Source organism: Lytechinus pictus, chromosome 12 (genome assembly GCF_037042905.1).
Source record: "Lytechinus pictus isolate F3 Inbred chromosome 12, Lp3.0, whole genome shotgun sequence".
NCBI lineage: Eukaryota > Metazoa > Echinodermata > Echinoidea > Temnopleuroida > Toxopneustidae > Lytechinus > Lytechinus pictus.
In genome coordinates, this window is record NC_087256.1 from 26,466,457 (window position 1) to 26,481,527 (window position 15,071).

General features: G+C 35.8%; 4 protein-coding genes across 8 annotated transcripts in view; all 4 read left to right on the forward strand.

Annotated features, from left to right (window-relative positions):
* LOC129272641 (zinc finger protein 271-like) overlaps window positions 1–5,895 on the forward strand; it is a 29,503-nt gene extending 23,608 nt beyond the window's left edge. For 4 of the 5 annotated variants that reach the window (XM_064107536.1, XM_064107538.1, XM_064107537.1 and 1 more), the window contains 2 exons: window positions 1,355–1,441; window positions 3,560–5,895. In XM_064107536.1, the coding sequence (XP_063963606.1) occupies window positions 1,355–1,441; window positions 3,560–5,895 (2,423 nt within the window). The remainder of the gene's footprint in view (window positions 1–1,354; window positions 1,442–3,559) is intronic. The other variant, XM_064107539.1, reaches the window with a different exon arrangement.
* LOC129272340 (zinc finger protein 84-like) lies at window positions 1,345–3,566 on the forward strand. Its single transcript, XM_054909493.2, has one exon. The coding sequence runs from the start codon at window positions 1,537–1,539 to the stop codon at window positions 2,776–2,778; it is 1,242 nt and encodes a 413-aa protein (XP_054765468.2). The 5' UTR covers window positions 1,345–1,536; the 3' UTR covers window positions 2,779–3,566.
* A 14-nt stretch (window positions 5,896–5,909) lies between the features above and the next one.
* Window positions 5,910–7,729, forward strand: LOC135156129 (zinc finger protein 268-like). Its single transcript, XM_064107541.1, is given in 2 exon segments — window positions 5,910–7,548; window positions 7,551–7,729. Coding segments are annotated over 2 exon segments (1,818 nt in total).
* Window positions 7,730–7,849: 120 nt separating this feature from the next.
* Window positions 7,850–11,242, forward strand: LOC135156080 (zinc finger protein Xfin-like). Its single transcript, XM_064107205.1, has 5 exons — window positions 7,850–7,888; window positions 8,014–8,439; window positions 8,542–8,811; window positions 8,993–10,313; window positions 10,518–11,242. The coding sequence occupies exons 1-5, from the start codon at window positions 7,850–7,852 to the stop codon at window positions 11,240–11,242; spliced, it is 2,781 nt and encodes a 926-aa protein (XP_063963275.1).
* The last annotated feature ends 3,829 nt before the right edge of the window (window positions 11,243–15,071 follow it).

Genomic DNA, 15,071 nt, shown 5'->3' on the forward strand with positions numbered 1-15,071 from the left:
CAATTCAAAGTTTACTTCAATTGATTAATTACTGACAATAATTTCTTAAACATATTGTGTTGCATGAGAGACAAGTTCAGACACGTTCACATGCACAATGACAAAAGGAAATCATTTTGATCCCATATAATGACATACAGAAATGAAAGTAGGAGATCATGCCTTCATCGGCCCACCAACTGCATATTCATGAGGGTTGGGATGTAACTGTCTTTGCAATGTTGTGCAGAACTTTTGAAATTAAATAACTTCGCTGATTTTCATCAGATTCAGAGGGATTTTCAGCTTTTTACCTGTTGAATTTGTCTATATTCAGATATCTTTACACCAACAGTGGTGTGGGACTAAGCCTGTTTATCGATCAAAGTAGAGATGTCCATTGCTGCTCTCCTCCAGACAAAATCTATACAGATCACTACTTGTGTTGGCAGGTAGGGGTGGCAGGGGTATCGTGGACAGCTAAAAAAAATCCATGAAAACACTCGAAAATCTAAAATCACTAAAATCAAAGGCAATTTTCTCCCAATGCTTATCAAGTTTATTCTTGAATGCATTCACTGAACAAGCAGTAACTACATCTTCAGGGGAGACTGTTCCACACATCTATCTCTCTTGACACACACTTTTCAGCCTGGAGTGGAATCCCTTTAAAGTTGTACTTTCAGCAGAATCATTAGTCTGCCACAACATTTTTTAAAGCATTTGCTACAAAGGTAGTGAAATAAACTGATGGGATTGATTTAGAATGCAATTTATGTAAATAATATTCTTTGAAAAAAATCTATGACAAGGTCAAAATATTTGGATAGCAGTTAAAAGAAAATCAGGCATCTTATTCTCTTTATTTTTTGCATCATGGCGAGTTGGTTAAATGAGTGCAAATGTGGATTGAAAATATGCATCATAAAAACACTTTTGGTAGCCAGCATCCATCAAGCCACCACAACTTAGCATTTTGAAATAATGGTGGCCCAAGATTAAAGTTTCTGGTTACCATGGGCCAACATGGTGCCAGCTTTACACATAGAGATATCTGACAACAAAAATTATTTGGGTTAAGAAGGTTACCACATTAAAACATACTTAAACTTGAGCATAACTAAAGAAAACACTATTGCTCTGGTTGTGAGAAAGGAGTTCCTTCGAGTAACAATCTTTTCCATATCATCATTGGTTATATTAGGGATAAGTGAGGAAGGATTGATTGAGGAAAAGTTGATATCAAGTATTCAAGGTTTTATTACCTTCACTGATAATTCCTTTAATGTAAACCATAATAAAAGGTAACTATATACACACTAATAAATTGTGTGAGAGGGGCATTAAAAATGAATACTATTTTTTTCCTCCCCAGATAAAGAGATTGAGAGTGAAGAGGACAAGAGACAATCTAATGCAACAGAATGCAGTGGAAAGAAGTCATATCGGGGTTTACAATGCAGTAAGATATTCACGGATGAGAGCACTTTAATTCTACATCAGAAAGCATGCTGTAGAGAAGAGGGAATTGTTAGCAGTTTTAGAACAAAGTTAGATATGAGCTTTAAGTGCCCCCATTGTGATAAGATTTTTGATTGTGATAATAATCTAATCACCCATATGGGAATACATGAAAATGGAGATAAACCCTATCTTTGCCCTCATTGTAAGAAGGGTTTTGCCAAAAAGGTCTTCCTTACACATATAAAAACACACATAGGAGAAAAGCCTTATGATTGTTCTCACTGTGAGAAGATATTTTCTAGAAAGTCTCGTCTTACAATGCATATGAGAACACATACTGGTGAAAAGCCTTATCATTGCTCTTATTGTGAGAAGAAATTTTCTGTGAAGAGTAATCTTACCGGCCATATAAGAACACACACAGGAGAAAAACCTTGTGATTGTTCTCTTTGTGAAAATATATTTTCTATAAAGTCTCATCTTACAATGCATATGAGAACGCATACTGGTAAGAAGCCTTATCATTGCTCTTATTGTGAGAAGAAATTTTCTGACAAGTGTGATCTTACCCGTCATATGAGGACACACACAGGAGAAAAGCCTTATGATTGTTCTCACTGTGAGAAGATGTTTTCTAGAAAGTCTCGTCTTACAATGCATATGAGAACGCATACTGGTGAAAAGCCTTATCATTGCTCTTATTGTGAGAAGAGATTTTCTGTGAAGAGTAATCTTACCCGCCATATAAGAACACACAGAGGAGAAAAACCTTATGATTGTTCTCACTGTGAGAAGATATTTTCTATAAAGTCTCATCTTACAATGCATATGAGAACACATACTGGTAAGAAGCCTTATCGTTGCTCTTATTATGAGAAGAAATTTTCTGACAAGTGTGATCGTACTTGTCATATGAGAACACACACAGGAGAAAAGCCTTATGATTGTTCTCACTGTGAGAAGATGTTTTCTAGTAAGTCTAATCGTACAAGGCATATGAGAACACATACTGGTAAAATGCCTTATCATTGCTCTTATTGTGAGAAGAAATTTTCTGACAAGTGTAGTCTTACCCGTCATGTAAGAACACACACAGGGGAAAAGCCTTATGATTGTTCTCACTGTGAGAAGATGTTTTCTAGAAAGTCTCATCTTACAATGCAAATGAGAACACATACTGATAAAAAGCCTTATCATTGCTCACATTGTGAGAAGAAATTTTCTGTGAAGATTCAACTTACCCATCATATAAAAACACATACTGGAGAAAAGCCTTATGCTTGCTTTCATTGTGAGAAGAGATATTCTGTGAGGAGTCATTTTTCTGCCATTTAAGAACACATAGAGGAGAAAAGCCATATGCTTGTCCACATTGTGAGGAGAAATTTTCTCAGAAGTTTCAGCAAACCCGTCATATAAAAACACACACTGGAAAAAAGCCTTTTGCTTGCTCTCATTGTGAAAAAATTTCCTTTCAAGAGAAATCTTACACAATATTTAAGGACGTTTACTGGAGAAAAACCTTGCGCTTAATCTCAATGTGAGAAGAGCATTCCTTACAAATATTACTAAAAATTTAAAGACACATACTGGAGGAAAACCTTATGCTTTGATATCATTATGAGAAATGATTTTCTATGTAGACTGTACATACCCGTTTTATTAGAACAGATACAGGAGCAACATCTTATTCTTGCTCTTACTGTGAGAAGAGATTTTCTCAAGAGTGAAATCTTTCATGTCATATAAGAACACATGCCGGACAGAATCCGTCTGATTGGTGTCATTGTGAGAACAGATTTTCTACAAAGATCTATTTTAGCCTTCACATAAGAACACACACTGGAGAAAAGACTCATGCTTGCCCTCATTGTAAGAAGATATTTTACAGAAAGAGTGAGCTTTCCTGTCATATGAAATCTTTGGGAAGGGGGAGTGAGGAAGGATTTAGAAAGATTAATAGTTGACTGATATCAGGTCTACAAGGTTTAGTTCCCCCTATTGATTCCTTTATTTGTAAACCGTAGTAGTAGGTAACTAAATACATGTACATGTACACTGTGATGAAAAGTGTGAAAATGGCATTTAAGATAAATACCCTTCTTTTCCTCCCCAGATAAAGACTTTGAGAGTGAAGAGGACAAGAGACAATCTAATGCAACAGAATGCAGTGGAGAGAAGTCATATCGGTGTTTACAATGCAGTAAGATATTCACAGATGAGAGCACTTTAATCGTACATCTGAAAGCATGCTTTAGAGAAAAAGGATCTATTAGCAATCTTAGAACAAAGCTAGATATGAGCTTTAAGTGCCCCCATTGTGATAAGATTTTTGATTGTAATGATAATCTAATGACCCATATGGGAATACATGAAAATGGAGACAAGCCTTATATTTGCTCTCATTGTGAGAAGGGTTTTGCCCGAAAGGTACTTCTTACAAATCATATAACAATACATTCGGGAGAAAAGCCTTATCACTCTCATTGTAAGAAGAGATTCTTAACAAAAAGAGATCTTACCCGTCCCATAAGAACACATGCAGGAAAAAAACCTTATCATTGCTCTAACTGTGAGAAGAAATTTTCTTGTAAGGGTGATCTTACCATTCATTTAAGAACGCATAGTGGAGAAAAACCTTATGCATGCTCTCATTGTGAGAAGAGATTTTGTGACAAAAGCACCTTATCCCGTCATGTGACAACACATACTGGAGAAAAGCCATATGCTTGCTCTCATTGTGAGAGGAGGTTTTCTACAAAAAGTGAGCTTACCCGTCATATAAGAAGACATACTGGAGAAAAGCCATATGCTTGCCCTCATTGTGAAAAAAGATATTCTTACAGTACTTATCTAAAAGACCATTTAAGAACTCATTCTGGAGAAAAGCCTCATGTTTGCACTTATTGTAAGAAGAGATTTTGTACAAAGATTGAGCTTACCCGTCATATACGAACACATACTGGAGAAAAGCCTTATGCTTGCTCTCATTGTGAGAAGAGATTTTCGAAGAAGAGAAATCTTACCCTTCACATAGTAACACATACTCAAGAAAAACCTTATGCATGCTCTCATTGTGAGAAGAGATTTCGTGACAAAAGCACCTTAACCCGTCATGTGACAACACATACTGGACAAAAGCCTCATGCATGCTCTCGTTGTAAGAGGAGATTTTCTACAAAGAGAGAGCTCTCTTGTCATATGATTTCACATACTGGAGAAAAGCCTTATGTTTGCACTTATTGTCAGAAGAGATTTAGTAACAAGACCCATCTTACCCTTCATATAAGGACACATACTGGAGAAAAGCCTCATGCTTGCTCTCATTGTGAGAAGAGATTTTATGATAAAAGCTCATTAACCTGTCATATAAGAACGCATACTGGAGAAAAACCTTATTCTTGCTCTTATTGTGAGAAAAGGTTTTCTAACAAGACCAATGTTATCTGCCATATAAGAACACATACTGGAGAAAAGCCATATGCTTGCTCTCATTGCGAGAGGAGGTTTTCTACAAAAAGTGATCTTACAGTTCATATAAGAAGACATACTGGAGAAAAGCCATATGCTTGCTCTCATTGTGAGAAGAGATTTTCTGATAAAAGATCATTAACCTGTCATATAAGAACGCATACTGGAGAAAAACCTTATTCTTGCTCTTATTGTGAGAAAAGGTTTTCTAACAAGACCAGTGTTATCTGCCATATAAGAACACATACTGGAGAAAAGCCATATGCTTGCTCTCATTGCGAGAGGAGGTTTTCTACAAAAAGTGAGCTTACAGGTCATTTAAGAACTCATACTGGAGAAAAGCCTTTTGCTTGCTCTCATTGTAAGAAGAGATTTTGTACAAAGTCAGAGCTTACCCGTCATATACGAACACATACTGGAGAAAAGCCTTATGCTTGCTCTCATTGTGAGAAGAGACATTCTACAAAGGGTAATCTTGCCCGTCATATGACAACTCATACTGGAGAAAAGCCTTATGCTTGCTCTCATTGTGAGAAGAGGTTTTCTACAAAGGGTGAATTAACCCGTCATGAAAAAACACATATTGGAGAAAAGCCTCATGCTTGCTCTCATTGTAAGAAGAGATTTTGTACAAAGATTGAGCTTACTCGTCATATACGAACACATACTGGCGAAAAGCCTTATGCTTGCTCTCATTGTGAGAAGAGACATTCTACAAAGAGTAATCTTACCAGTCATATGACAACTCATATTGGAGAAAAGCCTTATGATTGCTCTCATTGTGAGAAGAGATTTAGTAGCAAGACCCATTTTACCTTTCATATGAGGACACATACCGGAGAAAAGCCTCATGCTTGCACTTATTGTCAGAAGAGATTTAGTAAGAAGGCCCATCTTACCCTCCATATAAGGACACATACCGGAGAAAAGCCTAATGCTTGCTCTCATTGTGAGAAGAGATTTTCTGATAAAGTTCATTAACCTGTCATATAAGAATGCATACTGGAGAAAAACCTTATTCTTGCTCTTATTGTGAGAAAAGGTTTTCTAACAAGACCAATGTTATCTGCCATATAAAAACACATACTGGAGAAAAGCCATATGCTTGCTCTCATTGTGAGAGGAGGTTTTCTACAAAAAGTGAGCTTACCCGTCATATAAGAAGACATACTGGAGAAAAGCCATATGCTTGCCCTCATTGTGAAAAAAAATATTCTTACAGTACTTATCTAAAAGACCATTTAAGAACTCATTCTGGAGAAAAGCCTTATGCTTGCTCTCATTGTAAGAAGAGATTTTGTACAAAGATTGAGCTTACCCGTCATATACGAACACATACTGGAGAAAAGCCTTATGCTTGCTCTCATTGTGAGAAGAGATTTTCGAAGAAGAGAAATCTTACCCTTCACATAGTAACACATACTCAAGAAAAACCTTATGCATGCTCTCATTGTGAGAAGAGATTTCGTGACAAAAGCACCTTAACCCGTCATGTGACAACACATACTGGACAAAAGCCTCATGCATGCTCTCGTTGTAAGAGGAGATTTTCTACAAAGAGAGAGCTCTCTTGTCATATGATTTCACATACTGGAGAAAAGCCTTATGTTTGCACTTATTGTCAGAAGAGATTTAGTAACAAGGCCCATCTTACCCTTCATATAAGGACACATACTGGAGAAAAGCCTCATGCTTGCTCTCATTGTGAGAAGAGATTTTATGATAAAAGCTCATTAACCTGTCATATAAGAACGCATACTGGAGAAAAACCTTATTCTTGCTCTTATTGTGAGAAAAGGTTTTCTAACAAGACCAATGTTATCTGCCATATAAGAACACATACTGGAGAAAAGCCATATGCTTGCTCTCATTGCGAGAGGAGGTTTTCTACAAAAAGTGAGCTTACAGGTCATATAAGAAGACATACTGGAGAAAAGCCATATGCTTGCTCTCATTGTGAGAAGAGATTTTCTGATAAAAGATCATTAACCTGTCATATAAGAACGCATACTGGAGAAAAACCTTATTGTGAGAAAAGGTTTTCTAACAAGACCAGTGTTATCTGCCATATCAGAACACATACTGGAGAAAAGCCATATGCTTGCTCTCATTGCGAGAGGAGGTTTTCTACAAAAAGTGAGCTTACAGGTCATTTAAGAACTCATACTGGAGAAAAGCCTTTTGCTTGCTCTCATTGTAAGAAGAGATTTTGTACAAAGTCAGAGCTTACCCGTCATATACGAACACATACTGGAGAAAAGCCTTATGCTTGCTCTCATTGTGAGAAGAGACATTCTACAAAGGGTAATCTTGCCCGTCATATGACAACTCATACTGGAGAAAAGCCTTATGCTTGCTCTCATTGTGAGAAGAGGTTTTCTACAAAGGGTGAATTAACCCGTCATGAAAAAACACATATTGGAGAAAAGCCTCATGCTTGCTCTCATTGTAAGAAGAGATTTTGTACATAGATTGAGCTTACTCATCATATACGAACACATACTGGCGAAAAGCCTTATGCTTGCTCTCATTGTGAGAAGAGACATTCTACAAAGAGTAATCTTACCAGTCATATGACAACTCATATTGGAGAAAAGCCTTATGATTGCTCTCATTGTGAGAAGAGATTTAGTAGCAAGACCATTTTACCTTTCATATGAGGGCACATACCGGAGAAAAGCCTCATGCTTGCACTTATTGTCAGAAGAGATTTAGTAAGAAGGCCCATCTTACCCTCCATATAAGGACACATACCGGAGAAAAGCCTCATGCTTGCTCTCATTATGAGAAGAGATTTTCTGATAAAGTTCATTAACCTGTCATATAAGAACGCATACTGGAGAAAAACCTTATTCTTGCTCTTATTGTGAGAAAAGGTTTTCTAACAAGACCAATGTTATCTGCCATATAAAAACACATACTGGAGAAAAGCCATATGCTTGCTCTCATTGTGAGAGGAGGTTTTCTACAAAAAGTGAGCTTACCCGTCATATAAGAAGACATACTGGAGAAAAGCCATATGCTTGCCCTCATTGTGAAAAAAGATATTCTTACAGTACTTATCTAAAAGACCATTTAAGAACTCATTCTGGAGAAAAGCCTTATGCTTGCTCTCATTGTAAGAAGAGATTTTGTACAAAGACAGAGCTTACCCGTTATATACGAACACATACTGGAGAAAAGCCTTATGCTTGCTCTCATTGTGAGAAGAGACACTCTACAAAGGGTGATCTTGCCCGTCATATGACAACTCATACTGGAGAAAAGCCTTATGCTTGCTCTCATTGTGAGGAGTGGTTTCCTACAACGGGTGAATTAACCCGTCATGAAACAACACATATTGGAGAAAAGCCTTATTTTTGCTCTCTTTGCAAGAAGAGATTTTCTAAGAAGAGAAATCTTACCCTTCACATAGTAACACATACTAAAGAAAAACCTTATGCATGCTCTCATTGTGAGAAGAGATTTTGTGACAAAGGCACCTTAACCCGTCATGTGACAACACATACTGGACAAAAGCCTCATGCATGCTCTCGTTGTAAGAGGAGATTTTCTACAAAGAGAGAGCTCTCTTGTCATATGAGTACACATACTTGAGAAAAGCCTTATGTTTGCACTTATTGTCAGAAGAGATTCAGTAACAAGACCCATTTTACCTTTCATATAAGGACACATACCGGAGAAAAGCCTCATGCTTGTTCTCATTGTAAGAAGAGATTTTGTACAAAGATTGAGCTTACCCATCACATACGAGCACATATTGGAGAAAAGCCTTATGCTTCCTCTCATTGTGAGAAGAGACATTCTACAAAGAGTAATCTTACCCGTCATATGACAACTCGTATTGGAGAAAAGCCTTATGCTTGCTCTCATTGTGAGAAGAGGTTTTCTAGAAAGGTTGAACTTACTCGTCATGAAAGAACACATACTTGAGAAAAGCTTTGTTCTTTAAAATCTCATTACTAATTATGCTCATTGATTAAATAAAGCACATTAAATTAACCTGTCATGTAAAAATGCATGCTGGAGAAAAGTCCTATCAGGATTATGCTATTGTGAGAAGATATTATCTTTCAAGGCCAATCTTACAGAACATTTAAGAATACTTAATGGAGTAAAGCCTGATGCTTGCACTCATTGTGAGAAGATATTATCTTACAAGGCCAATCTTACAGAACATTTAAGAATACTAAATGGAGTAAAGCCTGATGCTTGCACTCATTGTGAGAAGATATTATCTTACAAGGCCAATCTTACAGAACATTTAAGAATACTTAATGGAGTAAAGCCTGATGCTTGCTCTCATAGTGAGAAGATTTTATCTTACAAGGCCAATCTTACAGAACATTTAAGAATACTTAATGGAGTAAAGCCTGATGCTTGCACTCATAGTGAGAAGATATTATCTTTCAAGGCCAATCTTACAGAACATTTAAGAATACTTAATGGAGTAAAGCCTGATGCTTGCACTCATTGTGAGAAGATATTATCTTACAAGGCCAATCTTACAGAACATTTAAGAATACCTAATGGAGTAAAGCCTGATGCTTGCTCTCATAGTGAGAAGATATTATCTTACAAGGCCAATCTTACAGAACATTTAAGAATACTTAATGGAGTAAAGCCTGATGCTTGCTCTCATAGTGAGAAGATTTTATCTTACAAGGCCAATCTTACAGAACATTTAAGAATACTTAATGGAGTAAAGCCTGATGCTTGCACTCATAGTGAGAAGATATTATCTTTCAAGGCCAATCTTACAGAACATTCAAGAATACTTAATGGAGTAAAGCCTGATGCTTGCACTCATTGTGAGAAGATATTATCTTACAAGGCCAATCTTACAGAACATTTAAGAATACCTAATGGAGTAAAGCCTGATGCTTGCTCTCATAGTGAGAAGATATTATCTTACAAGGCCAATCTTACAGAACATTTAAGAATACTTAATGGAGTAAAGCCTGATGCTTGCTCTCATAGTGAGAAGATTTTATCTTACAAGGCCAATCTTACAGAACATTTAAGAATACTTAATGGAGTAAAGCCTGGTGCTTGCACTCATAGTGAGAAGATATTATCTTTCAAGGCCAATCTTACAGAACATTTAAGAATACTTAATGGAGTAAAGCCTGATGCTTGCACTCATTGTGAGAAGATATTATCTTACAAGGCCAATCTTACAGAACATTTAAGAATACTTAATGGAGTAAAGCCTGATGCTTGCTCTCATAGTGAGAAGATTTTATCTTACAAGGCCAATCTTACAGAACATTTAAGAATACTTAATGGAGTAAAGCTTGGTGCTTGCTCTCATTGTGAGAAGATATTATCTTTCAAGGCCAATCTTACAGAACATTTAAGAATACTTAATGGAGTAAAGCCTGATGCTTGCACTCATAGTGAGAAGATATTATCTTTCAAGGCCAATCTTACAGAACATTTAAGAATACTTAATGGAGTAAAGCCTGATGCTTGCACTCATTGTGAGAAGATATTATCTTAGAAGGCCAATCTTACAGAACATTTAAGAATACTTAATGGAGTAAAGCCTGATGCTTGCACTCATAGTGAGAAGATATTATCTTTCAAGGCCCATCTTACAGAACATTTAAGAATACTTAATGGAGTAAAGCCTGATGCTTGCACCCATAGTGAGAAGATATTATCTTTCAAGGCCAATCTTACAGAACATTTAAGAATACTTAATGGAGTAAAGCCTGATGCTTGCACTCATTGTGAGAAGATATTATCTTACAAGGCCAATCTTACAGAACATTTAAGAATACTTAATGGAGTAAAGCCTGATGCTTGCACCCATAGTGAGAAGATATTATCTTTCAAGGCCAATCTTACAGAACATTTAAGAATACTTAATGGAGTAAAGCCTGATGCTTGCACTCATTGTGAGAAGATATTATCTTACAAGGCCAATCTTACAGAACATTTAAGAATACTTAATGGAGTAAAGCTTGGTGCTTGCTCTCATTGTGAGAAGATATTATCTTTCAAGGCCAATCTTACAGAACATTTAAGAATACTTAATGGAGTAAAGCCTGATGCTTGCACTCATAGTGAGAAGATATTATCTTTCAAGGCCAATCTTACAGAACATTTAAGAATACTTAATGGAGTAAAGCCTGATGCTTGCACTCATAGTGAGAAGATATTATCTTACAAGGCCAATCTTACAGAACATTTAAGAATACTTAATGGAGTAAAGCTTGGTGCTTGCTCTCACTGTGAGAAGATATTTTCCCCAAAAGCCCATCTAATACTTCATACAAGAATACATACTGGAGAAAAAACCCTATATTTCCTCTCATTGTAAGAAGGCATTTTTTTCGATAGAGAACTCGCTTAACATTCTTATAAAAACTCATAATGGAGAAAAACTCTATCCTTTATTTGCTGTCATTGTGAGAAGAGATTTTCTCCCAAAAGAAATCTTTCGAAATTTATCACGACACCTGACTCTGGATTAAAAAAATATATGTTGATATTGTTAGAATGGGTTTCCCCAAAAGCTTTCATTTTCTGATATGAACACATACATGAAAAATGGCTTCATTATTGCTATCCTTGTGAGAAGAGATTGTCTAAGAAGAGCAATATAAAGTGTCTTATTGCTCAAAAATCTAATATCAAATGCTAAAGTAAAATCCCATCCTTGTCCAAATTATGAGAAATTGTTTTCTGCAAAGACATTTGAATTAAATTTGAAACGCAATGCAGGAAAGTCATGTGATTGATTCTTAGCAGGGCTTCTACAGTGCGTATCAAAAAAAAGTTTACTCTTAGAAAAAATCCTGTAAAATTATACATTTGTAATATCCTGAAGATTTTTCCACATTTTAACATTGGTACAGATCCATTTAACAAAATGACAATATAACAGTCGAAAAATATTTCTGCCTGAGTGAGCACCATTTACTTTTGAAAAGTTAGTGAAAAATTATTTGCGCAGAACTTGGAAATAGTTATGCGAATAAAAGTAGGCCATAATCATGAAGAACGTGTGGAATTTACCTAGTACAAGTGATTTGTAGATATCTTTTACCTTTTTCAAACTTGTTTCCTTGCCCAAAACACTTCAAAGAGTGCATTGCACCCCACCCCACTCCCCCACACACCGAGGCCATCGTGACGATATTTGATTTACACTGAGCTGTGATTTACATGAAATGGCTTGGGCTTGATTTTCAATTTGTTAATCATTGTCAAGCTTGGAAAAAGTGTGGAGAAACAAGTACTAAATGAAAAATGAAATGTAAACCCACTTTAAATGAAAAAAACTTAGTGAAAAATGCTGGTGATGTCTGATATAAAATTTTTGTTCAGATTCAGTTATGTCCTCAGATCCAGCTGGCACAAAAGGGTAAAGGTTGTGCTTAGTAAGTGTTGAAATTTCAATTTGGGTGGCAAAATTGTTACAAATTGTTGCGTGAATGTATCCATTTTATTTCAACTGAATAAAAATGCAAGGGAAATGTATAAGAAATGTTTTGCAGGACACGTTTGATTTTGCCCCTTCCCCTTGACTCAACGTGAAAACGAGCATTTCTGGGCAAACAGATTTCTGCGAGCTTTACAAAAATGGGCAGTGCTCACTCAAGTGTAAGATTTTGTCAAACCTTTTACTTTCATTGGATAGATGAGACCCAAACTCAATATTATATGTGAAAAAACTGGTGACACAACATTTGCTCCTGCGACATTTGCTCCGGTCTTGATATCTCAGACGGAATGGGGTTAGAGTTGGGATTGTAATAGAGTTTTTGTTTCAAAAGAGTGTAAAGATTATGATTAGGGTTTATTTAGTTTTGGAGGTTAGATTAAATAGTTGACTTAACGTGCAAATCTTCCATCGGAGCAATTGTCGCCGGAGCAAATGTCATGGAACCGAAAAAACTACCCACATGTTGTATATTTTTTAATTCCCAGGGCTTTTTCAAAGTGTAAACTTTTTTTGATATGCACACTATAAGGTTCAACTGATTGATTGATTGATTGCATTTATTCTTTTTCATTCCAAAATTTAACAAAAGTTACAATGTAAAGCAAAACACAAATATATAATATACAGAAATGAAAAAAGGGAAACCCACTGGAAAGCAAAGCTTGTTAGTATGGGTTCCCTAAAATAGTTAATTAAAGTATATCTTTGATCAATGAAATTTAAGTCGTAAATTAAAAAGGTTCGTACAATGAAAAAGAATACTAGTGTGGTCAAGCTTTTTATGCCTAGGTACTCACTATGTTACAATTAACAGAAAAAAATATATCATACCCCAATCATCCATCGTATAAGATGAGGAGATAACTTCTTCACCTTTCCCCATTTGAGAAAGGATTAACTGTGGAAAGTAAAATAAATCAACATCTTGGAACGCACACGTATCTTTGCCTGTATTTTGAGACCAGATTCCCTATGAGAGTACACTTTATTACCTGCCATATCAGAATATGTACGTAAGAAAAACCTCACCATTGCTCGCATTGTGAGAATGGATTTTCCATTAATGGTCTTAACTCTCATATACTGATAGAGAAACCCTCCTTTTGCCTCCATTGTAAGAGAAAGATTTTATTTGTCATGTAAGAAATCATCATTGTTCTCAGTGTAAGAAAATTTTGAGAGGCCATCAAGGCCTCAAGAAAATTCTGAGCCGTTCCAGACACCGAACCTTAAAATGTGAAATAGGAATTCTGAGAAAAGAATGGGTAAATAGTTCAATTTTTAGGCATGAAATTTCGATATTTTAAGGGCAAGGCCATTTTTTTTCTCAGGCCCTTTTTTGTTATAGCGCAATGGGGGAGAACTACACGTAAAAAGGGCCAGGGGGATGGTCATCTTGACACTAGGCAAGAGGGTAGCCTAGCCCTTAGTGGTCGTGGATAATAAATTGTACATTCAAAGATTGAAATAAAGAGAAGAATTTTTTTTTGAATTTTTCAATGTCACAAGGTCCACGCTATTTCTATATTGAATTTCATAATGCAGATGAGACCGATCTACTAGGTTGTTTCTAACATTTCTGATATTTCTAAAGTTCTTATCTTCAAACCAAATCAACATAATTAGTATAAATTTTAATTCACTGGCAGATCCAGGGGGGGGGGCAAAGCCAGCCCGTAACCCCCCCCTTTATAAGGCACGATTAAAGTTTTTAATGTAAAAATGCTGTTAAAATAGAAGTGTGCCCCCCCCCCTTTTGAAAGTGAAGACCTTTTTGTTATTTTTTTTTGCTTGTCAAATTTTTCCTCAGAATATGTGCCCACCACCCCTTTTAAAACCCCTGGATCCGCGGCCCTGTGTTAATCTTAAAATCAATTAATGTCGTAGCTTTGTAGACAACTGAAACCATATTAAAAAGCTATGTCATTTCAAAGTGTACAGCTGTGTTTACCTAAAGGTCGTTCATTTCACATTTTATTAGGGAGATAATCTAAACCATAATGCCATGATTAGGGTCAAGGGATATATTGGCCTGCCTATGTATCTTTACTTACTTGGATGTACTTGGATGTTGAGACGTAAAGCAATGTGCTCATGTGCCCCTCGTTGATTTTTTCTTATCTTTGGATGTCTGTACACTTCTTAAACTATTAATACTGATGTAAAGGATGTATTTAGAATTAGGATTTATGTTTTGCAACTGTTATGTCAATAAGGTTTCACTTGTATGTTCATTGTTTTTTGTTCAACCATCTACTGTGGACAAACACTAAGACACAAGGGTGTCTATTTTCCTCATTTTTTCGAATGAAAAAAAAAATCATTAAGATAAATTGATACCGCATGTTTGTTGCATGATTCTTTTTTGTATTACTGAGGTTCCCATGTATGAAATTTAGCGATATGGATATTTTTTTTTCCCTGGTTTGTGCACTGCTTAGTCCTTTGAGAACAGAATTTGTAAAGAAAGAAAAAAAAAAAAAAACATATGCAAAGAAAAAAAAAAGATTCAGTATTATGAAGGTGAGAGATATATTAATTCTGTATTGGGTTTGTTTGAGAAATTTAATACTAAGTGGATGTCAATTCATTCTTTATTTACTTGAGAGAAATGTGAAGTATTATTAATGTGTGAGTTCATACATATATATATTGATTGTATAATAATGTTTGCTTGTGTATATTTTGATACTATTTTACT